The sequence below is a fragment of the Anarhichas minor genome, unplaced genomic scaffold, assembly GCF_050575085.1.
Source record: "Anarhichas minor isolate MPS153535 unplaced genomic scaffold, ASM5057508v1 ptg000035l, whole genome shotgun sequence".
NCBI classification, from domain to species: domain Eukaryota; kingdom Metazoa; phylum Chordata; class Actinopteri; order Perciformes; family Anarhichadidae; genus Anarhichas; species Anarhichas minor.
In genome coordinates, this window is record NW_027466481.1 from 2,600,585 (window position 1) to 2,623,755 (window position 23,171).

A 23,171-nucleotide genomic window follows, 5' to 3' on the forward strand; every position below is an offset into this window, starting at 1 on the left:
CTGTGTCACGGTCTTGGTTTTTGTTAAGCTTGTTTCCTGTTTTATTTTGAATTTTCCTGCCTTTGTATGTTTTCCCACCTTTAGGATTGTCAGCCCCACCCCTGATTGAATCCTCTTGTATCGGATCACCTGCACCTCCCCAGTGTATTTAAACCCTGTGTGTCCCCTGTCTCAGCGTCGGTTTGTCTGCCATGCCCTGCCATTTTTTTGTTTATTAAAAATCACTGTTCATCCTGTTGCCCTTTTTGCTTCAGTGCAGAAAAAAGGAAGCACTTCTCACAAACACGGTGCTGGTTGAGTGGACAATCTTGTTTTTTAGGATCACCTTTGAAGCCAGAACAACAGCACCATGGTTCGCAGAACCAAGACAGCTCTTTGATAAACATGTCTGAGAGCTATGTAAAAGTGCGCCAATATAGCCCTGCTGCTTTTTCTTGTCTTGTCTGGTTGCTGCAGGTTAGATTACCCTGATGATCAATCTAAGCTGCTGTCTCCTTTAAAGGTAACATTCAAACCATAGTGACACTGTATTGTTTCCCAAGGACACATGGTTGGGAAGCAATCATATCTAGTAGTATCGTGGGACACGGAGCATTAAAATCCTGAGCTGGTGGAAATAAACATTCCATGTCTGTTTCCATTGGTAACTCATAACTCGTCACAATATTAAGCATTTACTTCCGCTGGTGTGCAGTAACACAAGCCTAGTTCTGCAACAGTGTCATGGACAAACTCAATGGAAATAGAAACAAACAAAACCATTAGCTGAGAAATCTCACTTTTAGAGTTTGTGTATACTAACTTTTATTCCTGGATACAAGTGTGTCATTTAGACATTTATAGATTATTAAACTTGTCACTACTCTTTTACTGTATTTGCTCCACAAATGCTTAGCACAATTGTCCTGCATGCATCCTGCCTGTCTTTTCTCTTGCACTGAGTAGACATTTGGGTATGTTTGTCATAGGCTAGAAAAGAGGGGTAATGTGTCTGCCAAACCACACTACTGGCCCATAGATAGGAATTTAGGAGCTAAATGGTCCAATATTTGACTTACTCTTGTTATGTCCCTCTGTGATTTGCAGTATTTTTCCATATTTCTTAACTTTCACAGCATTTAATAGACTTAAGTTGAGTGCAGAGATATTGAAAATTCAATTATTCTTTCTGAAATGCGATTTAATCTTATTTATATGTGTAATATTGTTATCTGTGTAATGATTATATGGGCTATTAAAATTGTAATATTATTTATTTCTAATTTTATTACAATTATTACATTAGACATTTGTGAGCTTTGCGACATTGGTGTAGGGTATGATGGTGACTGGTCCTAACTCATTTATCCAGTGTTCAGGGGGGTCGAAGAAGACCTACCAGGATGTTAAGGCCACAGAGACCAATTGTTTAACTATGACGACATACCCCATTCAGTCCTCAACTACTTAGATTGTATCAAAGTAAAGCCAAGGATATATTATATTTGAATGTGACACTGAATGCTTGGAAAAAAAAATCACATTGGAAGCAAAGGAGGTTCCTCAATCAAAGAGCCTGTGTTCTCACGAAGATCAGGATGGGAACGAGAGGCACAGGGCTTCTGCGCCTTTTCCCAGAGCCTCTCATCCCTCTACAGGCCAAGTCTACTGCCAAGATGAAGTTCCAGGTGGTCTCCAGGCCGCCTTTGATCTTCACCAGCCAGGGTCCCTCGGACAGATCAGTCAATGTAATCACTTGTGTTTCAGAGTGCTCAGAGGAAACAGTACTGCTCCATTTCCCTTTCATGGCATGACCTCAGCAGTGGCAACCATAGCGTTGAGGTGACACGGACCTCTGTCCAAATAGGCTTCTCTGTTATCCCTATCAAATTGAAAGGGCAGCAGATAAACGTTAAAGACAAGCTTCCTTAGTGAGGCACAGAAAAACAAGCAGAGAGAGGAGAGAGGGGTGGTGGTGCCCACCTCCGGTGAACACTATTTAGATTCAAGTGGGGAAGATTGTTGGCGAGAAGCACTATGGCACACAGCCCACCTGAAACTTGCCATGCAACCCTTATTTTTAGCTGACCCTACAAGTTTACATCATGGCCTAACCACGGTCCAGATTGACACTCAAAGTGTAGTAGAGGTCCAAACCGTGTTTGCACGAACACACTGCGTTGGCAAGGTGAAACTAGTGCTGCGAACCAGATGCAAAGAGGTGCCTGAACTCCATGGCAGCTCATCTTTGGCCTTAGCAGCGAGAGGAGTGTGTTTGTCTTGGATGAACTAGAGACGGACCTGCTGCCAGCTTCTTTGAGCAAGTGCTTGAGCACCAACCAAGCGGGTTTGGTACATCAAGATTGTGGGCAGGGGAGCATTCTTGCATTTCACTTAAGATTGGTATTAAGTTTCTGAGAAACACTTGACACACATTTTTGTCTTATCGGAAGGTAATCATTTTTGTTGTTTCACTAAACACCATGGGATTACTTCTTGGCTGTCGTGGTGCAATTTATTCGACATTTCAGGCCTCAAGATTGTTTTAGGCACCAGGAAGAAAGACAGGCTTCAACTTTGCTTGTCCCCGTCTTTAAGCGTGTGGGAGAACTCTTAGTTTATGCTTTGTTGCCTTGGAAACTGTAAGACACAAGTCTGTCTCAGTTAGGCCAGTCATGCACTTGGATTTATCGTTATAGAGGCTCTTAACGTTGTACCATTAACATCCCTTCGAATCGTGGTTATTTAGACCTTTCAGGCCTATTTGTCTGTAATAGCTCCCACATGTTTCTTGAGAGATATCAATCTTATCAGGCAAAATACTAACCAAAAGTGAAGAAAAAGTCGCAGGTAACCAAATAACTTCTTGTAAAACCACATTTTTCCATAAACCCCATTAAGCTATTAGGATCTTTTTTTAAATTCTTACTAACATCCAAAGGCTGCTTGTCAAGTTGCTTGTCAAGTCTTGGTTATGAACTTATTATGCATGAATTTCCACCAAGTGAAAAGTGAAATTGCAAATGTGTGATAACTATATGTTGAGGTTCTCAGTGACATTAGATAATAGTAAATATTTTGGCTTCAACATTGATATTACAACTCAAACTGAAGGTCAATGGAAACTGACCTGTGAGCCAAGTGAGTGTGCAACGTGAACTGAATGCACTTTGAAATATATTTTCACCTTATTGTGGCTTATCTCAACCCAAAATGGTGGTTTACATGCCACAGATTAGCACTCATAAACACCATTCATTAGAGGGCCTCCCAAAGGTCCTTGCCAACAGATTATGCTATGATTTATGTGGTGTGAAACCTGTGGCCACGACAAGCCATGAACTAAACAAGTAAAAGATTATATTTTCATGAAAATAAACACAGAGGATATTGTGCATTCATCAAACATATTCTGTTGAAAAACAACATATTGCATCACTTCATTTCCAGCTGGGTTTTTCCAGGATTGTTTTTCATTTGTTACATGAGTCATGGTTCTCTCTTCTCATCATTCCTTCTTTTTGATCTAAGTCATTTGAAATCTGTATAATCTCCCCTTGAAACTGGCCATAATATCTCTATCTATAAATGAGGTGTGGTTGCTATCTGAAGACAGGAGCTCCTGGCAAGAGTGCTTTTCTCTCTTTAGTGCTTTGTGATGGGAGAAAATGCTTCAATACTTGTAATGAAGACCTTAGTATTTTTAAATGTCTTCAGAGCCTAAATTTAGAGACTTGCATATTTAATGTCTGGAAAATGACACGAGGATGTTGCAACAATAAGAGTTTATGTCAACTAAATAGTTTCTAGTATTAAACAGAAACTGTGTGCCATGATCGAATTTTCTCCATAGTCCAGACTGAAATAGCTAAACAACTATAATATGGCTTGCCATTCAAGTTTGAAAAAAACAAGCATTGGTGATTCCCTGACTTTTCTTCTAGTTCCACCATAAGGTTGATATTTTGGGGTTTTAGTCTTGTCTTGATTACAACTGGATTGAAATTTTACACAGAAATTTCCGCTTGTCCAATACTGACAAAATACTTGCAAAACTGATGACATATCATCAGGTTTAGTGTTAGTTAGCAAATTTTAGCATGCTAACATGCAAAACTAAGATGTTGAACATGGTAAACATTATAGGCTATTTGCTTAACAGCTGCATGTTAGCACTGATGTATTGAGCATGTTAGATAACTGATGTTAGCATTTAGCTCAAAGCACTGCTGTGCCCATAGACGACCTAAAGGCCCAGACACTTCAAATCAACAACAAAGGACTAGGTGCGACAAAGGTTGACTCTTGGTTTGACTCGCGTCACCTGTGTCTTGGCCAAAAAGTACCCACACCTTAAAGACGACAGCCAACAGCCAACTAGCACATACGTTCTGCGTAATAGGAAATAACTCTCCATACCAGCAGGTAGTGGTAGTCTGAATTTGTCATTCAAAAATATAAGTTATAAACTACAAACTGTTATTATGATAGATAAACAAAGCAGCGTTTGCCTACCACTCCCGCTCACCCTTCAGTTTGATTCTAGATGGCCATGTTGTTGTGAAAATATTTGTGTATTGGAGTGATCAAGATGAAGCTCCTCCGCTCATTCAACATGCTGAATTGGCCCCAAAAAAACACTGAATAAGGGCAGACTAGTGCCAACTGTGTGGGACACACTGCAAAAACTAGACACACTGCAACAACACATGGCCCGTTGTGTCGGACCCTTAAGGAGTGAGCCACTAACATGGCTGTAGACTTGTTTCCACCTAGAATTGAGCTCTAACGTGTGTCTGCGTTATCAAACCCTTGTTGCAGGAGTGACCCCTGTCTAAGTACAGAAGAACTTGATGAAATGACTCATAACACAACAGTGACTATCAGCCTTCAGCAGGTCAGTAGCCCACCAGTAGAGCCATGAAGCACTCTCAGCAGAAATGTAAGCTATCTTTTGCAAACCTTTTCGACAGTGAGGCTGCTAGGAGGAGCGACCTTCAGGCCTTCGTCAATTTTTCTCTTTATCTTTAGTCAGACTGGCGGCTGCAGGCTGCACTTCATCATCTAGCTGGTGTTCCAGTTTTGATACAAAGCAGAGACTCTGAAAGTGAGCCAGACTTAAATATTATATTCACACACATAAATGCACACATTCACATGAACAGTTATGGGGATCTTTAACACACTGCCACTGATTTGTGAAGCAGCATCCGTCACACTAACCCCATTTTGCTTATTTCCATCTCACTGTGTATTGTAGATTTAAAAAAGACTTGAGTACCTTTACTACTGAAATCCTCTACATCTGGTATTTCTCACCAAGTGAATGGGGGACGGGGTTCGGGCAAATGTTTTTAAAGCAAATGTTTATAATTCCTGCCACAGCATATTATAACCTCGCCAAGCAACAGTGGGGAAGTACCTTAATTGTATAATTTATGATGAAACAGTGTTGTGGTTTTACAACACATAGTATATTTGTTGCTGTTGTAAATTTGTTCGATTTTTACTGTTTTCCATGAAAGAAATCACATTTTAGCGCGGTTTTTTTTTTTTTGTATTAATTCCTTATTCTTATGGAACTTTTTGCAAGATTTGCTTCATTTCAACTTATCAGGATTAAAGTAACATATATTCCTGGGATAAACAATAATGTCGTAAATCTAAAGTGTTATTTTATATTTAATAATAACCCGTTCAAGCAGGTGCTAAAATAGATCTATTCCCTATTTTAAAGTTGAAGCATCTCATCACCTTTTGATGGCTTTATGCTATTAATTAATCACTTTGAAAGAATGTGTCAGTTTTTCAAACAGTGGACTTCACATCAGTTATTTAACTTTGGAATGAACCTCGTTGGCTGAATACAGCAAATCTGTAAGGCACCACCTGGGCCTGAAGTATCAATATGTGCAAGCTTCTGTCATCATCTTATCAAATACTAGTGCTAGCTGTCGATGCCCCACTCCCCAACTCTTGAGCTGTCAGTCACAACCGGTGGAGACTGATCAGCTGACTGAATATCTGCCAGAAAGATGCATGCTTTGACTTCAGAGGTTGGCTGTCCACACAGTCCGACAGAAACAAACAAGCTCTACCTGCCATGCTCCACGGCTAGAGGACCAAAGATCAGAGGCATTGGGGAGAATTTTCACATCATCTGTCAAGTGTTCTCACTCCAGCACCCTGATTAGAGGCCAAAGAACACGGTGCTCTCTGTTTTGAACATTTTCCCTGTTGTATTGGTCTATAGAATCTAGTGCTGAACAGAAGTGTGTGTTGTGATACAAATAAATATGCCATTCATTGTAATGCATAATGCTTTAATGTATTTTTTCATTCCTGTAAAAGAACAGAGAAGACAACTGCTGATGCAAGAAGCTGCTTGAGTGGTACAGAAGTGATATTTTTCGTAACATTTAATATTGTTTTCTACTTTCTGGCAAGCTAATTGGTTAGTTTGTTTTTTATTAAGGCACCACATGTACCCTGTTATGATTTTTATTGGTATATAACTGCTTGTAAGCCTTGTTTAAGTATTGTGTTTTTCCTACAGCTGAGGGCATCAACAATGAATTGTGGTCACTCTGTCATAGATGGTGTGGATTGTCCATCCAAAATGCACAAGCGCTGAATACAGATGTGACGTGAGGACAAACAAAATATACCCTACATTCATTTTGATGACAGAGTGACTGAGACTAACTGTGTTCAGTGCTTCTTCTCATTGAAGAAATGGTGGCTTATGACTTGAAACAAAATTTCCTTATGGAATACAAAAAATCGATTGATTCAAATTGATTCAACCAATGCTAAAAGTCTTAAACAAACTCTCGTGACAATGTGTTGGATTAGAAGGTATGCTAATTTATAAATTTTTTAAAGGAATTCAACTGGGTACATCAGGTGCAAAGAGGTCATTTCTGTGTCATTTGAACCTTTTAAGACAACGCTCTTCACAGAGGGATACCACTTGAGTGCTGTGAATGTCTTGTCAAATCAGAAGGTTGTGTTTAGGCATAAGAAATATTACATTTAAGGGTAAAGATGAGAAGAATTTGGAAGAGTGCACAATCTCTGTCTATGACTACAACCGTCACAGTTTGGGTTTAAATGAAGTTGGCTTGTAATAAAAGTGATTTGACATTTGTTTCTCCTCTGACTGCATAAATATAATTTGTTGGATGGAAGTTTCTATTGTAAATGTGGATTTTAAAATGGAGGATGAATGTTTAGATTGAATCCAAACATCTTTTTTTCTTGTTTTTTCCCGCTCTGATTCCAGCTTAAAGATGGAAATAAAAATCGACTTTGTGAACATAAAAATAAATAATGTATTGCACTGGATTGCTGATGAAGTCAGTTCCAATTTCCTCTGTATGAAAATGAACAGAGAACATTCCTTGGCCTCCCTGCTGTATAAACTGAATGCTGGATGGCGCCTCTCCAGACCTGAGTCTCTACGAACTTGCCGGCTTTGGCTCTGGGCCATACTTTGTGTAACATATCGTACACACTCACACTCACTACCAGACAAGCTTGGTCTTTCGTATATCTCGGTGTCAAATAGGCCTGCTGACGGCCTGCATCAGTTCTGCGTTAATGAAAATCATATTGTCCTGGGAGTATTTTTTTCTTTTCCAGATTGCCTCCCAGCCAGGGTAACTCTTAAATCATAATAAATAAAAAGCAACACAATTAAACTATCTGCCCCTGTTTAATATTGGCAATATGTATTTGTTGTATCCTTTGATTTGACTATTTTTGCATTTCATGAGCAAGGCCATAGGCTACACTGAGGACGCTAATGTCATGTCCTTGGTGCTTTAGAAACAACAAAAAATAAAAGATTCAGAATTCCTCCACCAGAATTGTATTATTTGATGTGTGGAGAGGCAGTGAATCAGCATTTACATCTTCATGTTGGGAAAAAAAACCTGCAGAAAACTACTGGAATAGCTAACTGAATGAAACAAATGTGAAACATCTTTTGTAGGTGAACTGGGGAAACTTGGACTTATGATATCAATATTTTAAAAAATCCCTGCCACTTTCCTCATCATTAATTATTTTTCTTGCCACATTTGAGCCAAAACACATTTATTCAACCACCTTGCCTCTTTCATCACGCAAAACACATTTTTCTTTCAAGTCGTATATGCCTCCTGTGGCTCATGCCTCATGATTCACGTCGAACTGCAGAGAGCAGTCTCTTGAGTAATGAATGTCTAAAGTCAGCATGGGAGGCCATAGATATTCAGCAGGGCATGTTGGCATCAACACCCTAATATAAATTATATTGCACCCTCTTCTGGAATAAAAGGAGCATAGCAATGCATTTTCTAACAACGTGAAGAGGAGTAGTATAGCTCTCGATTCTGTGATTCTGTCATTGTCCCCAACATATAAGACTAATTAATACAATATTTAACTTTACTTTTACACATCAGTAAGAAATTTACATAATGTATAGTTAATTTCAGAATACATACTCATATTGCTTAAAGTTTAGATGAAACCATTTCACATAACCTACTATTAACAATTTTGCACAAGGTATTTTATACAGTAGGTATGTCCAGCACATTCTGTACAGTTTCAGGAGCTCTCTGATTCGTTCTCGTCGCCGTCGCTCCTTTGATGACGTCCTTCCTGCTTCACCGTAACAGCACGTGTACGGTGTACAATTTAGAGCAGACGGGAATAACAGCATCTGAACCTCCGCTTTCAGACACCGTCGTGTGGGCTCTTTATTTTTTTCTTCTGGGAAAGCTCTGCCGACTAAGCCGTCAAAATGGTGAAGCCTCTGTTCAAAGGGAAAAGCTCGATAAACAAATCGACGTCCAGCAGCAACCCTGGTGAGCTAAACCCCCATTAGCAACACCGTTTGTTTACAGCTAATGCTAAATGTTGTTAGCCAGTTCATAATATGTTCTTGAAAAGACATTTATAAATTACCTTTGTCAGATTAAACTAGTCACTGACAATATGTGTGCAAGTTTTTCCCAAATGAAACACTATTCAGGTGAAGTTAACTCCATCTTACTTGAGCTACTTCTGTAATAAGTTAGCGTTAGGACATTTAAATTTGACGCTAAAGTATTAAATATTTAGGGAAGGGCTTGTGTCAAGTTGAAGTGTCAGCTGCTGTTATTAATTTGTCATAGGATGTCTTCTGAAGCAGCGCTGATGTTCCTTGAAAAGTGTGTTGAGCAATCGGATTGTTACATAACCTGTCCATATATTTCACAGATCGAGCCAAGGGTGCTGGAGGGACCAACATGAGGGACCGATCCACCATCAAACGTCTGAATATGTACAGACAAAAGCAGAGATGGTAATTGATGATTCAGATTTTCATTATTCTCATGGGCTGCTGGTTTTCTAAGGGGCAGAGAAATATACCAACAAGTGCTTTATTCACACTGACACTGATGTTCTGCTCCCAGTAATGACCGTGGGAAAGTCATCAGACCTCTCCAGTACCAGTCCACTGTGACTCCAGGGACTGTAGCCAGAGTGGAGCCAAACATCAAATGGTTTAGTAAGTGCACTTCCTTACCTTTTGTATATGTTGTGTATGTTAAAGCAATATATATATATATATATATATATATATATAAACAAACACTTGTTTTTTTGTAGTTTATAGATTAATGTGTTTATGTCCGGTGATAGGCAAGACAACACTGAACACATGGATATTTTACTGCATGAAGAATATAAAGTTATGAGTTTTTAATGTTCTGGGCCACTTTTTAGTAAACCTCACCATGTTGGCAATATAGAAAAATCCATTTCAAGCGCATAGCGTTAAATGCACCACTGCCTACTAGCACTTTTTGGTGACTTTAGCAAGATGATACAATATTCTTTTTTTCAGATTCTCTTTGGCTTCCAGAGTGTGGTAGCATGTCTTCCTAGGGTCTCCAAATAACAATACACATATTTTCTGTATTTCAGCAAATACCCGTGTGATCAAGCAGTCCTCCCTCCAGAAGTTCCAAGACGAGATGGGAGCTGTACAGAAGGATCCATATCGTGTGGTGATGAGACCGAGCAAACTCCCCATGTCCCTCCTGCATGATAGAGTCAAAGCTCATGTGAGTATAAAATGCAGAAAGCTCCTTTTACTGTAAAGGAAGAATTATTTATTCTTCTTATTAATCCTGTGCTGTCCACCTAATTGTCCATTTGTCCCAGGAATGCTCTCTAGAGGAGGTGTGTGAATTAACACCTTTTAAACATTTTATTGAGCGTATACTAGCTTATAAAACTGTTGACGTTTCTATGCAATTCTGAATAACATCCAGTTCTTCTCTTCCAACATACTGGGTCTGTTTCAGTCTTTTTTTATATAGTCCCTCGTGGAATTGAGACCTTTCTCTAAATGTGAAGCAGTTAAAGATACTGATTTGTTTCCTTTACTTTCGGTTGTGTTATTGCCATTAACATTACGAGTATATGTGACCAGCAGCGTCTCGGATCAGTGTTGCGTTCATGCTTATGCGGAGCAATTTTTTTCCCCTACGTAGTGAAGACCTCCTCATTTACCAACCGGCTAATAGCCAATTCATGTGGAAAAACATTGCTCTTAAATCTGGATGTCAGGCTGTTGATTGACCCTGTTGACAGATCTCATTCCAAAAAGGCAGATGAGTTGAACCAGAGTTTGTGGTTCCATAGGTGGAATGCATTATCAAAGAACTGGAAATCCCTGTTGAAGATCTTGGCAGATAGTCAGGCAACCTGAATCCTTAAAGATCATTGTTTCTGACAACCCTGTAAACTGTTTGCCCCCTCCACCTCTCATGGCAGTGTTGCAATAGAGGCATGACTTGTGATAAATATCATTGGAACACTTAATCAGTCCTGGAACCGGCGTAGCTGTTTCATTGGCATGGTTGTTGCATATTTGGTTGTTCTGTTTACTGTATGTATTTGTTCTGTGATTCTGTCTGAAACCTCTGGAACGACTGCATCACTTTGACTGTATCGAAACTTGGTTGTAACACAGACACAAACCTTTCCACCTGCATTGTGTCACAAAAGATTCATTCTGAAAATGTTCTTACCACAGATATCACACAAGGACACAATAATATATATATATATATATATATATATATATATATATATATATATATATATATATATATATATATATATATATATATATATATATATATAATTTCACAATGGCAGACCTATTTAGCTGTTCATGCATTTCATATCTTATTACTCATTTGAATATGCACTGAGCAGTTGTATTATGTAGGAGAAACACAAGTTCGACAGTCGGAGCTGTAAGTCTAATCATTTTCTTTGTTTCTACACCTGCAGAACTCCAAGGTGCACATTCTGGACACAGAGGGTTTTGAGACCACATTTGGGCGCAAGGCTCAGAGGAAGAGGCCCAGTCTCGTGGTGGAGGATGTGAAGGACCTCGTAGAAAAGGCTGAGGCCTCAGTCCGGACCTACGATGCAGACAAGGACAAAGACCTGGTGATTGAGGACACGGGGGTCCGGTAAGACCCGTTATGCGATTTCTCCGGAACGCTTTCAGGGAATTTCTTCAGATTTGGCTCAAACTTCCACTTGGACTCGAGCATGAACTGATTAGAATTTAGTTGTCAAAGTTTACGGTCACTGTGACCTCACAAAATGCGTTTTTAAACCAAAACTCAATAATTGATCATTAATTGCTAATTATGACAATTTCCCGCACTAATGCTAGTTTTATTCTCATGTTGCAACAGGGATGAAGTGCGTGAGGAGATCTTCAAAAAGGGTCAGTCCAAGAGGATCTGGGGAGAACTTTACAAGGTATTGTTTCCATCCTCCTCTCAGCACTGTGCATTGTGCTAATGTAGCGTCACCGTGACGCGCTCCGGGGTCATTTTGCATTCCTGACTGTTTTCTTGCGATAGGTGATTGACTCATCTGATGTCATCATCCAAGTGCTTGATGCCCGTGATCCCATGGGAACGCGCTCCCAGAGCATCGAGAAATACATGAAGAAAGAGAAATCCTGGAAACATCTGATCTTTGTTCTAAACAAGTGTGACCTCATCCCCACCTGGGTCACGGTAAGAAATCAACAACATGTTCATCTTTAGTTTCCATTTCACTGGGAGTGAATGCGTCTGTTTTGTCGTAGTATGATTTTAAAAAATGTCTCTTTGTCTCCACTCAATTTCGAACCAGAGACGTTGGGTAGCTCTGTTATCCCAAGAGTGCCCCACTCTGGCTTTCCATGCCAGCCTGACCAACTCGTTTGGTAAGGGCTCCCTCATCCAGCTGCTCAGGCAGTTTGGCAAGGTAAGCACATGGCTCGAAATCAAAATACCTGTGATTTAAGCGGAAAACCATTTACTGCTCCAATAACTGTCCCAGATACCATAACTTGTTGCCTTTTATGTCGTTCAGCTTATTGTCCACTCAGTGGAATCTTTTAAAACTGTTTATTTGCTTTTGGCCGTGGATGTTCAAATTGCACGCCCTGTGATTTATGAGCGTACTATCTAAATAGATTGACTTATAACAAAAACTATAAGCTATAATTTAGGATGCTAGTGCTTTGAGCTTGGTTCTCCATCGTCTTTTTGTTGCATTGTGTATCTCTAACCCGACATAAAATGAGCTCTACTCTAAAAGTAGACCTGAACATGCAATGTGACGTAGTGACTGTGGAATGTAACGTGTTTGTGAAAGCGTGGGACTTAAAAGATCTGATAAAGTTTCATATTCAAATGGAATGTTCTTGTTAAATTGAATGTTGGGATTTTAAAGAGGCTGTTATGAGAAAACTTCTATGGGTTTGTTTTTTTTTCCTTGTAAAAGTTATTCTCTGGACTGCGTTCACCAAAGAGTCTGGAGGTAACGAGGTCCAAAAACAGCCTCCATAGTCCACCTCCTGGGACAGAAAGAACAGTTAGCTACATCTCTTGTTTTAAAAGGTTCCGTGATGTTCTTGTTGACATAAGAAATCCTTTTAAAGATATCTTTTGGTTTGTGTTTTGAACAAACTAAATTGTGGCTCTGGAGTGATGACAAGTTCACTTGGTTTATTGCTAATGGCAACAGAGCCCCATCTTAAATTACCTCCGTGGACTGAGGACCAGACGGAGGTTGTTGTTGTTGAGGAAACACCACATTCTGACTTTATTTTTGGCCTCCCACAGCTCCACACAGACAAGAAACAGATCAGTGTGGGTTTCATTGGCTACCCTAATGTGGGAAAGAGCTCCGTCATCAACACCCTGCGGTCTAAGAAGGTCTGCAATGTGGCACCCCTTGCCGGAGAAACAAAGGTACGTTTCCAGTCTCATCTCAGCCATGTAAGCTAAATGTACACATGTGATATGAAGTCTAGCAACATTGAAAGCGTGTTTAGTAAGCACTGCACTGGAGGGCTCTGTAAAAAGGAATACAGGAAACAGTTTTGAAATCCTTTTTTAGTTTTTTAAGGAAAATAATGAAACTGAATTCTAAAGGTTAAGTGTTCATATGAGTGCCTCTTGTTGAAAATCTTTGAACCTTTCCTGTAAAGGCCTAGAATCAAGAATATGAAAGAAAAGATCCGACCAGTATTCTACACTACTAATCGAAAAAGGATAAGAGCAAAAAAGGGAATGTTTTTGTGTAGAGAGTGAAGAGGAAAGAGGAGTTTTGATTCAGTGGGAAGGTGATGTGATGTCCCTCTTCTTAACTTGGTAATTGTTGATGGCTGCAACAACAGAAATAGTTGGCTCAGAGTCTCTTCACTACATAACTGAAAATCTACGGAGAGACTGGGCCAAGAGAAAGAACAACAACCATTTTCATCCTTAATTTCCTCTGTCTGGGGCTGCTTATCCTGTTTGGAAACGAACAAGGGCCTGATAACCCCGATGTCCACAGCAGGGTCAAGGAGAAAGAGGGGGGGGGGGGGGTCCAACCCTCCTTTATTTCTCACCTTGCCTTTCATTCTCACCACATACTGGCTGCACTGCCGTGACCCTCATTCTTACTGTTGTTCAGATGGATGTGTGTGTTTTGTTTGCTAGTGCAGTACACGTTCAAAAAGGGCCTGTTGCTTGGCTGCCGGTACCGGATGTGCTGCAGGGCATGAAGAAGAGTTAGGTTGTAGTGTATCCGGTGTCCAGCAGCGAAAGTAAACTGCAGCCAATGATCCGCGGCCTAAATGCGAAAGACAGACAGACAGACAGGGAGGGAGGGAGGGCGAGATTCCTTGCTTTGTAGTAAGGTATGTGAAAAGATCCCTCTGATGAACCAGTCGTGGAAGAGCGAGATGGTTTGTAGCATATGGCGAAAAGAAAGGAAGCCATTATCACAGTTCTTGGACAGATTCAAAAAATATATATTTTGCCAAGATCCAACATCTCATTTGAACCTGAAATGATTTAATCATTTAAACATTAATCTCCTTCCTTTTTTAGGTGTGGCAGTACATCACTTTGATGAGGCGCATCTTCCTCATAGACTGTCCCGGTGTTGTCTACCCTTCAGACGACAGTGAATCTGATATTGTCCTGAAAGGAGTGGTAAGTCTCTTTAGTTAGGTTTTCTGATATGTGCCTCGCATACTTCTGCTCCAATACAATACAATGGAGGTGAATCATTCGTGCTCCTCATAGCACAGAAAGACACGCTGTCCCAGAGACTGTTAATGTGGGATCTTTGACAGCTCTAGTACCTGGAACGTAATGAACAAAGAATTGAAAGTGGATTCTTTTTGCAAATACCCGGCTGTTAAAAAGTGCCTTAATCAGCTCCAATTCTGATCCTCCAGTTCCTCGGTTTAACATTTAGGCCTCGTAGTCCCTATAACTGAAAGGTTGCCGGTCCATATCTTAAACTGCACGCCTTCTTCTTCCCCTTCCTCACAAAGGTTCAAGTGGAGAAAATTAAGAACCCAGAGGAGCACATTGCGGCAGTGCTGGAGCGGGCCAAGCCAGAATACATTCGGAAGACTTACCGCATCCCCACTTGGAACTCTCCTGAAGAATTCCTTGAGAAGCTGGCAATGCGCACTGGGAAACTTCTGAAGGTCTGAATCTTCCGCTTTCATTTTCTTGCTTGCGGGACATTAACAGGATAGACTTAAAACTGCTCTGCCTGAAGTTGGAATCTAGTTGTTTATTATTATAAAAATAACATAACAGTATCATATCGGTATACGTACGAATTTTAATTCCATTTTATGAAGTGCAACGCCAAATCCTTACGCAATACATCTGGTTTATTTTTGGCTTCCAGTTAAATAGCAAAGTGCGTGTGAACCACTAGTTTAAATCCTTAACTTGAGCAACGTATTCTTGGCATTCTACAGGGTGGTGAGCCAGATCTCTCCACAGTCTCCAAAATGGTGTTGAATGATTGGCAGAGAGGACGTATCCCCTTCTTCGTGAAACCCCCTGGGGCTGAGGGGGATCATGAGGTAAGACTTTGTTCTGTTTCATCAGTAAATTACTTTTTCTCTACACCAACCTGTGTTTTCAACCTGTGCTTTGGGTCTGTTGTTTTTCTAGGGCAAGGGGCAATTCCCAGTTGAAGCACCCCCAGCGGCAGTTGAGAATGTGCAGGAGGAACAGCCAGACAATCCGGACGCCACCTCGGAGGAACAGCAGCAGAGAAAGAAGGAGCAGGTCACGAAGATTCTGTCTAATGTGCGACAGAACTTTGGCAAAATCAATGTGGCACCCGAGTTCAACGAGGAAGACTTGGTTCCTGTGGAGATGCCTGACCTGGGGCTGTCTGACTTCTCTGGCTCTGATGGCGAGGAAGACGGTGAAGAAGAGGAGGAGGAGGAGGAGGGCGGCGGCGGCGGCGGCGGCGGCGGCGGCGGCGAGGCAGACGGGGCCAATGTTGAACCAGCTAGTGGAGAGACTGTTGACGCCGAGCCCGCAACCGCTCAGACTGGCAAAGCAACCAGCAACAAGAGTTCACGGGAGGTGATTCGTGAGCTGGATGACAAGATCTCTAAGTACAAGCATTTCCTGGACCGGGCCAAATTCAAGCGCTTCTCTGCAATCCGGTCAGTATGCTCCCCACCAAACCTCACTGAGCTATTTCCTTTGTTTTGCCCTAATTTCTTTTGTCCAGTAAAGTAACAGGAAGTTGTCAGGCAGAGAGATGCCATGCATTTGAGTTGGTCCGTGCTAAGCAGCCTTTAAGCCCCTGAGGACCAGCAGTCAGTAGTATTTATCTCTGATCAGGAGCCTGTTTCCATAACTTTTCCATGTCTTTGTGTTCTTTAATCAAGTATAGCTGCATAGATAATCGCTGTTCATTACAACAGATCCCAACCATTTGCTTTGTTGGGGATTTATCCACTCTTTTTCTACTTTGGACAGGATACCTAAGGCACTGTCTGACAAAGCGTTCACGGACATCAAGACTAAACAAGTGGCGGCAGAGCAAGCAAAGCAAGCACAGAAGAAAGGTAGTCGATCAACATGTTTGTCATGACTTTGCATGGTGCTGAAGGTAGATTTATTTGTTTTGGAAGATCAGACTTCCAAAAAAAACTTTCAGTTTCTCAGAAACAAAATAAAAAGCCCACAAAAGCATGCCGTCTTACTTGTGTGAGTATGTATTATCCCAAGTTTGACACATAAATACTGATTTGTACGGTATTTGCCTGCAGCCATACAAATTGGGTTGGTCAGGACTCACATTTGTCATTCTTTGTTTGAATTCAGATGCAAACCAGCAGAGCAAGAAGAGGAAAGCTGAGGAGGACGAGGTGCCCACCCAATCCCACAGACTGACGTCTAAACAGGTATGCAGTGTTTGTCCTCTCTGACGTCAAACAGATCTCTGTGTCGACGCGTTTGCTCAATGTGTATTCCTCTTTTGGAATGTTGGATCTCTGTAAATTCAAGAGTACAGTGTATACCTGCTCTATATGAAAAGTGTCATCAGATAACCTCTGTTGTGATTTGGCGCTATATGTATATATAAATGTAAACTTGACTTTCTGATGTAACAGGAATGAAGTTGCTCATGTTTTTCCTCTGTTCTCTTTATCCATCTCTACAGAGACGAGCAATGGACCGTGCTAAGAAGACGAAGAAAGTTGGTGTCCGCTATTACGAAACACACAATGTGAAGAACAAGAACAAGAACAGACAGGCCCCAGCATCGGCCAAAGACGGCCAAAAGGCCAAACGACCAAAACACTAGACTGGAGTCGTGAAACTCAACGTTTGTAATAAATCTTTATTTAAACTAGCCCAAAAGAACATGCTTTTATTGATAGTGTAGAGTTGACAGAAGGTGGAATGCTGACTAATTGTTAAATGGTCTTTATCAAGTGGCCACTTGATGCCTTATCATTACCATGACCGTCTCTCTGTTCCCCTTCAACCCAGGACTGTTTTTGAATGACATTTAATTCATCATTTACAGGTGTAATGCTCTCTTGATGTTCAAGAGAAAGGTACAGTTATTGTGAACTGTACTTGCCATGCTGTAATAAAATACTCTTTAATTACAATCAGTTAAGTTTATATGAATTCATTTAGAAACGAGACAAAGAACAAATGTCACATTCTGTACTGGGAAATGAAGACCCGGTTCTGGTTTGGCGAAGTTAATTCTTTGGTGTAAGGATCTTTTCCAGTTGGTTCTGAATAGGAAGACAAATGTAAAAATCTTAAGACAAGACAACATGGCTGCTATTGGTTCTGAATCTAAAAGATTGTTTTTCTTTGGTACGTAAAAAAGAAACGTCACCTTGAGCTGCTGGTTGGTTCTCTTCAGGAACTCAATCTCTTCACTGAGCTTCTTTTCCTCCAACTGTCGCTTTTCGTTTTCTCTCTCTTTAATAGTTTCAGAGATGGCTCTCTGTTCGTTCAGTTGCTTCTTGAGGTCTGCTTTCTCCTCCTCCAGATCACAAATCTAGGCATGTGTGAAAAGACAAACTTGTACGTCAGTTATGCAAAGAGCACTACCCCCGTCCTTATGTTACACTCTTAAAGTGAAATGGTGCTCTCTGCTGGATAACTTACTGAAAAACAGTTTATAACTATATTCCATTGGCTTTAGATCTTATCTATGAAGTGCTGCAAACATTTCCGATTCTGGGTCCTCGTGCCCTTTATGTAATTATTTGTTGTAGGTCATAATAAATGACTAAATGTCCTTACAGTTTTCTCCATGTCAGCCTTGCCCTGCTCAGCCTGCAGTGATTTCCTTATTCCAAAAGCCACGCTGCTCTCGTACAGTGTCTGATAGGCAACTATAGTCATCTGAATCTCGTCTCTGACCCTCAGAAGCAACAGACCCCTCTCAGCGCAGTTGATGGTCACCTGTCTGATCAGCTCATCTGAAAGAAATAGAAAATTAGGAGAATAGGACAATTTGAGTTAATGTTGATATGGGTGAAACCACCACTATCTCAGCCTCCTCCTTACCAAAGCACTGGGAGTAAAGCTTCCTGCGGACAGGACAGATTCCTGTTTCTCTGGCCAGCCATTGCTGCAGCTTTATGTCCATCTGTTCCTCCAGGCGAATAACGTCTGTTCTGGTACAAGGTGCACTAGACACGTGCTGCATCCACAGCTGGTTTCCCTCCACCCATTCCCTGCAACCGCAGAAGTCGAGATAAATGAGTGTGGTTTGTTCTTGTTATATTGTTGATGGTATGGAGCTATACCTGGGTGGAAGAATGCTGTTCAGGATCTCCTCATTTTCCTGCTTGGCGGCATCAGCACTTGCTGATTTTGGCTTAGGAGGGGGTGGAACAGGGTTAGAGATGGCAGGCTGCTGAGGGCTCACTCTCAAAGGCCGTCCCTGTAGTGAAACATATTTTATGTAACACATTTTATATTGCATGTACTTAATGTTACCTATCCTAATGTCATATTTTTTTAAATAGCTGACACCTTTTTAATATACTGCCTTGTCACTCATTCATTGACAGACCTGTAGGACAGTAGGCTACAGTTGTCCAGTCTTGCCGATGTTGCCAGACAATACAGGCAGTGAGTGCTACAGCTTATATGTCCCCCCCACCTTTTTTTTCTAGAGTTTACAGACTTAAATCACCTTTTAGCTTTTAGTAATTTGTATACAACCAAACTTGTTCCTGTAAAACATATTTTTAAGTAAATTACTATTTCCAACTCAATATACATAAATGACTCGCATGACATCTTTAAGCTTCATAAGTACATTTTTCTTTTGATCGTTTATGATATACAGTCGTTATACGTTAACGTTACTCTTTCGTGGCGTTACTATGTAACGTTAAACTCACCTTTGGTGATTTTCTGTCCGTGTTTTTGATCCAAACTGGATTGTCGTATTTCACGAGAGACTCGCCCGGTGTAATCATTGTGTGTTCTCTGTTAAAATAATGAAAAGATACACTAGAAATCAGAAGCGTCTTGTTGTGAAGCTTCAGTTACAGAAATATCGATGTCGTTGCTCACAAAAAGTTTGTTCTAACCGTTTAAATTGGCATGGCAACAGCGTCCAGGCGTACCATTTTAATGTGTCCGAGTGGAATCTGTGCTTTGGTTCACAAATGCTAATTTTGGAGACTCTTGTTATAATATTCAGCACAACAAACGAAGACCGCTGGCTGTCCACTTTGTGTGCGTTTAATGGCACGTCCATTTTACGTCTTACAAATGTGCCTTTGGAGTTTTAAAACGAAATGTTCTTTGACAAAAAACAAAATCCGTAATTTTTAACAACACTCGCTTAATTCAAAATACCGGTAATGGCAGACTCGTTCATACGGAACCAAAAGTTGGTTGCGTCCCTGTTGACAGAAATTCTCGACGCACCCCCGGAAGCGGAAGTGTGTAATTTGAGCACAACAGTCGAAGTTTTGTAATCGCGAGTTAGCTTTTGTTGTTACACGCCTTTGGTTTGGACGGCGATGTGTGTTTAGTTAAATAACGGTTGGATTTGGTAAACATATATTAGAATGACCAAAGAAAAGCGACACAAGAGAAGGGAATCACCGGAGCGGGAGCCCAAAGTTAAGGTAAAGCAGGAGCAAGTGAGCCCCGTTAGGCCACAGACATCGCGCCGCTCGAGGTCGAGATCTAGCGGAAACTCAAGTCCACCGAGGAGACGAGCGAGCAGGTAATTTTTAATCAACATGTCACTTAGTTTTTACCACGTGCTTTTAGTTCAGCTGTGTTTTTTTACACTACAAACGCGTTACTTTGTCCGCTAACTTAGCCTTTATTAACTCGTTAGCTGCATCTAAACCTCTTTTTGTGTTCTTCGTGTAGATCGCCCGCCAGGACGAGGGATCGTTCACCAGCTCGAAGAGAGACATCTCCCGTCAGACGAGGCAGCAGATCTCCCAGAAACAGAAGAAGTCGCTCTCCCCCACATCGTGGTGCTGATGTCAAAATAAAGCGGGTGATTAGGCTCTAAATTAGGAAGAAAAAAAAATGCTTCACAGCTTTAATAGAGATTGATAAGTGATTATTATTTGTACCTCACACTGCTGCTGGACTGACATACGGTTAGGTTGTGAGTACGTCACCTGTGTTCTATTGACAGATACCACTTTTCATCAGTATGCAGGTATTACAATGGCTGTGGGCATCTAATGCCAACCAGTCGCATGTTGTGCATTACAAAAAAAAGGTACCATAATATGTCAAATCACAACTTTGGAAAAAATATATACACAAAAAATACCGTTTAAAAATTGAATGGTTGTTCAAACTTTTTCTTCAAACAGAGCCAATATTTGGCTGTAGTGGTCCGGATAGCATTGCTACCACTAAGGTATTAGCACATGACAACTGCCTACAAGCGGTAATTATGTGTAATAGTCTCATGATGTCAGTCTCAAATGTTGTGTGTGTGTCAATGTGATGTTTTAGCTCTTATTGTAATTACAATAACTCGCCATTTATAAGTGGCATATGTCAGTAGAACAACATAGTCATCGGTGTCATATGCCTGACATAACAATGGCCACTCTGACTGAATGTAATATAATATATGGTAACGCCTGTAAACATCTGTAACTGTTCGAGCTTGTCCTTTGGCTAATAATCGTCTTCTTACCAAAAATCTCTCAGGAGCGGGAGGAGCATCGGGCCAGTGGTGATGAGCGGCGGAGAAGGACCGATCAGCCAGAGGAGAGGCGGAGCAGGTGGGAATCAGACAGACCACGGGAGAGAGACAGCGGCAGAGACAGACCGAGAGAGCGAGGCGCACTTGGCTCTCAACAAGCTGAGAGGCAGCAGCACGATGAGCGGCGCAGAGAAAACCGCCAGCGGCGCGAAGAAACCCAAGAACAGGATATGGGAGAGTCTGAAGGAGGGAGTGACCCACCTGTTGACAAAGAGAAGCCCAACTTTGGACTGTCGGGGGCTCTAACAGAAGATACAAACACATTCCGGGGGGTGGTGATCAAGTACAACGAGCCACCCGAGGCCCGCATTCCTAAGCGCAGATGGCGGCTGTACCCCTTCAAGAATGATGAGCCCCTTCCAGTCATGTACATTCACAGACAGAGTGCCTATTTGTTGGGGCGTCAGCGAAAAATTGCTGATATCCCCATTGACCACCCATCCTGCTCCAAGCAACATGCAGTGTTCCAGTATCGGTAAGAATAACAATTATCAGCTCAGGTTTTCTTTACTTTGCTGTACTTTACAACTTCAATCTGTGTGATTTGGACAAAATTCCACTCCATGTTGCATTACACTTTGATGATTTTGTTGCTGTATTGGTAACACTTTCTGTCTCTCTTTCTGCCTGTATTTCTGTAGACTGATGGCGTTTACACGTGCAGACGGCACCGGTGGCCGCAGGGTAAGGCCTTACATCATTGACCTGGGTTCCGGCAACGGCACCTACCTTAACAATCAGCGCATCGAAGCCCAGCGCTATTACGAGCTCAAAGAAAAGGATGTCATCAAGTTTGGCTTCAGCAGCCGCGAGTACGTCCTCCTGCATGAGTTTTCAGATACGAGCGAGGTGGACGCCAAGCCGGAGGGGGAGGAGGAAGACGACGAGGGTCTCGATGAGTAAATTGTTTTCCATAAACTACATTTCCCAAGTTCCTTCAGATCGCACAACATCACCGTCACTGTTAAACAAAATAGCTGTTTCGGCAGGGAATGGAACCGGTAAATGTGGGACTTTAATACAATTATGGAACAAGGCTGGTTTGTATATTCTGTAATTACTGAACTGTTGCTTAAACCTGCCACAACTGTCTCAAAGAAGACTTCCTATTCTCAGGTTGATTGTGTAATGTCTGTGTGACGCGTGACTGATCTCACATCTGACAGTGCTCACAATACAAAGTGCTCGGTGCCAGATAAAGATACCTTGCTAAATACAATAGTTAATTATATATTTTTGGATCACAGCACTCAGTACAAAGTTGAGCAGGAGACTAATCTCTTGTCTATGTCCCAGCTGTATATGTCAATGTACGATACGTGGAATGTCAATCGCATATTGTCAGAGTAAAACATTACAGACATACAACTTGTAATGATATTGCCTTTTTTTTTTTTTGCTTTTGTAGTGCAGGGGAAGAAATGGGTGATGCTGTTATGTGTTTCCTTGCACCAATGCTGTGTGTATTTACAGACTTAACCTTTTTATTTTTCTGTTCTGAAGCCGACAGCATTCATAGTCAATTTTCATTCATGTACTGTAAATAAAGACAGTGAAAATTTGGATTGGAGTTGAGAGTTTTAATGTAGACACCTCATCAGAGGTTTGTACATGATGTCATGTGTTTATTTTACAATTTTCTATTAATAAACATTCATATTAAGCATTTGTGCATTGAAACTACTTTTTGTTTTCTTTGGTTTAGCTTGGTCTGGAAGCCTATATAAGCTTATATCATACTGCAAGGAACTGGAGAATATTATAGGAATCTGGCCTTAAATGTGCTTAAGTGTCCCAGTGTTAGATCCTTGTTGAGCTAAACCACTAAGTGCGCACTAACAGCACTGTATGCTCTGTCTTTTATGTTTTTTTCCTTTTATTTAAGTTGAAAAAAATAGACTACAAGTGAAGCAAAGCAAGAGACCAAACACAATTCATCTCCCTCTCGCCACAGCTTGTCCACCTGTTTCTACATCTCTGACTGACTTATTTATTTAAAGAATGGGGCTTATTCATTCATTATATGCAAGAAGACATAATTGGGAAAAAAAAATATCAAGTGTATTTAAAAG

The 23,171-nt window shown here is 41.0% G+C and overlaps 3 protein-coding genes across 3 annotated transcripts; 2 read left to right on the top strand and 1 right to left on the bottom strand.

Annotated features, from left to right (window-relative positions):
* Nucleotides 1-8,637: 8,637 nt before the first annotated feature.
* gnl2 (G protein nucleolar 2) lies at nt 8,638-17,482 on the top strand. The gene is made up of 16 exons (XM_076106731.1): nt 8,638-8,837; nt 9,232-9,316; nt 9,429-9,523; nt 9,943-10,082; nt 11,323-11,507; nt 11,739-11,805; nt 11,910-12,068; nt 12,187-12,300; nt 13,164-13,292; nt 14,421-14,525; nt 14,873-15,031; nt 15,314-15,421; nt 15,513-16,018; nt 16,338-16,426; nt 16,686-16,765; nt 17,026-17,482. The coding sequence occupies exons 1-16, from the start codon at nt 8,774-8,776 to the stop codon at nt 17,167-17,169; spliced, it is 2,229 nt and encodes a 742-aa protein (XP_075962846.1). The 5' UTR covers nt 8,638-8,773; the 3' UTR covers nt 17,170-17,482.
* dnali1 (dynein, axonemal, light intermediate chain 1) lies at nt 17,034-20,211 on the bottom strand. The gene is made up of 7 exons (XM_076106734.1): nt 19,439-20,211; nt 19,247-19,358; nt 18,644-18,780; nt 18,402-18,571; nt 18,135-18,313; nt 17,722-17,886; nt 17,034-17,614 (listed from the first exon to the last, which is right to left on the bottom strand). The coding sequence occupies exons 1-7, from the start codon at nt 19,606-19,608 to the stop codon at nt 17,579-17,581; spliced, it is 969 nt and encodes a 322-aa protein (XP_075962849.1). The 5' UTR covers nt 19,609-20,211; the 3' UTR covers nt 17,034-17,578.
* Nucleotides 19,780-22,662, top strand: snip1 (Smad nuclear interacting protein). The gene is made up of 4 exons (XM_076106733.1): nt 19,780-20,085; nt 20,238-20,370; nt 21,045-21,574; nt 21,741-22,662. The coding sequence occupies exons 1-4, from the start codon at nt 19,925-19,927 to the stop codon at nt 22,000-22,002; spliced, it is 1,086 nt and encodes a 361-aa protein (XP_075962848.1). The 5' UTR covers nt 19,780-19,924; the 3' UTR covers nt 22,003-22,662.
* Nucleotides 22,663-23,171: the final 509 nt, after the last annotated feature.

What these genes read in the sequence shown, in the direction of transcription:
- gnl2 (XM_076106731.1), top strand. Translation starts at nt 8,774, where the DNA reads ATGGTGAAGCCTCTGTTCAAAGGGAAAAGCTCGATAAACAAATCGACG. An exon ending in TGCTCAGGCAGTTTGGCAAG is followed by an intron (nt 12,301 to 13,163) that starts GTAAGCACATGG and finishes GGCCTCCCACAG; the next exon opens with CTCCACACAGACAAGAAACA. An exon ending in GGGCTGAGGGGGATCATGAG is followed by an intron (nt 15,422 to 15,512) that starts GTAAGACTTTGT and finishes TTGTTTTTCTAG; the next exon opens with GGCAAGGGGCAATTCCCAGT.
- dnali1 (XM_076106734.1), bottom strand. Translation starts at nt 19,608, where the DNA reads ATGGACGTGCCATTAAACGCACACAAAGTGGACAGCCAGCGGTCTTCG. An exon ending in TTGCCATGCCAATTTAAACG is followed by an intron (nt 19,359 to 19,438) that starts GTTAGAACAAAC and finishes TCTGATTTCTAG; the next exon opens with TGTATCTTTTCATTATTTTA. An exon ending in CGGACAGAAAATCACCAAAG is followed by an intron (nt 18,781 to 19,246) that starts GTGAGTTTAACG and finishes GTTTCACTACAG; the next exon opens with GGACGGCCTTTGAGAGTGAG.
- snip1 (XM_076106733.1), top strand. Translation starts at nt 19,925, where the DNA reads ATGACCAAAGAAAAGCGACACAAGAGAAGGGAATCACCGGAGCGGGAG. An exon ending in CCGAGGAGACGAGCGAGCAG is followed by an intron (nt 20,086 to 20,237) that starts GTAATTTTTAAT and finishes TTCTTCGTGTAG; the next exon opens with ATCGCCCGCCAGGACGAGGG. An exon ending in CATGCAGTGTTCCAGTATCG is followed by an intron (nt 21,575 to 21,740) that starts GTAAGAATAACA and finishes GTATTTCTGTAG; the next exon opens with ACTGATGGCGTTTACACGTG.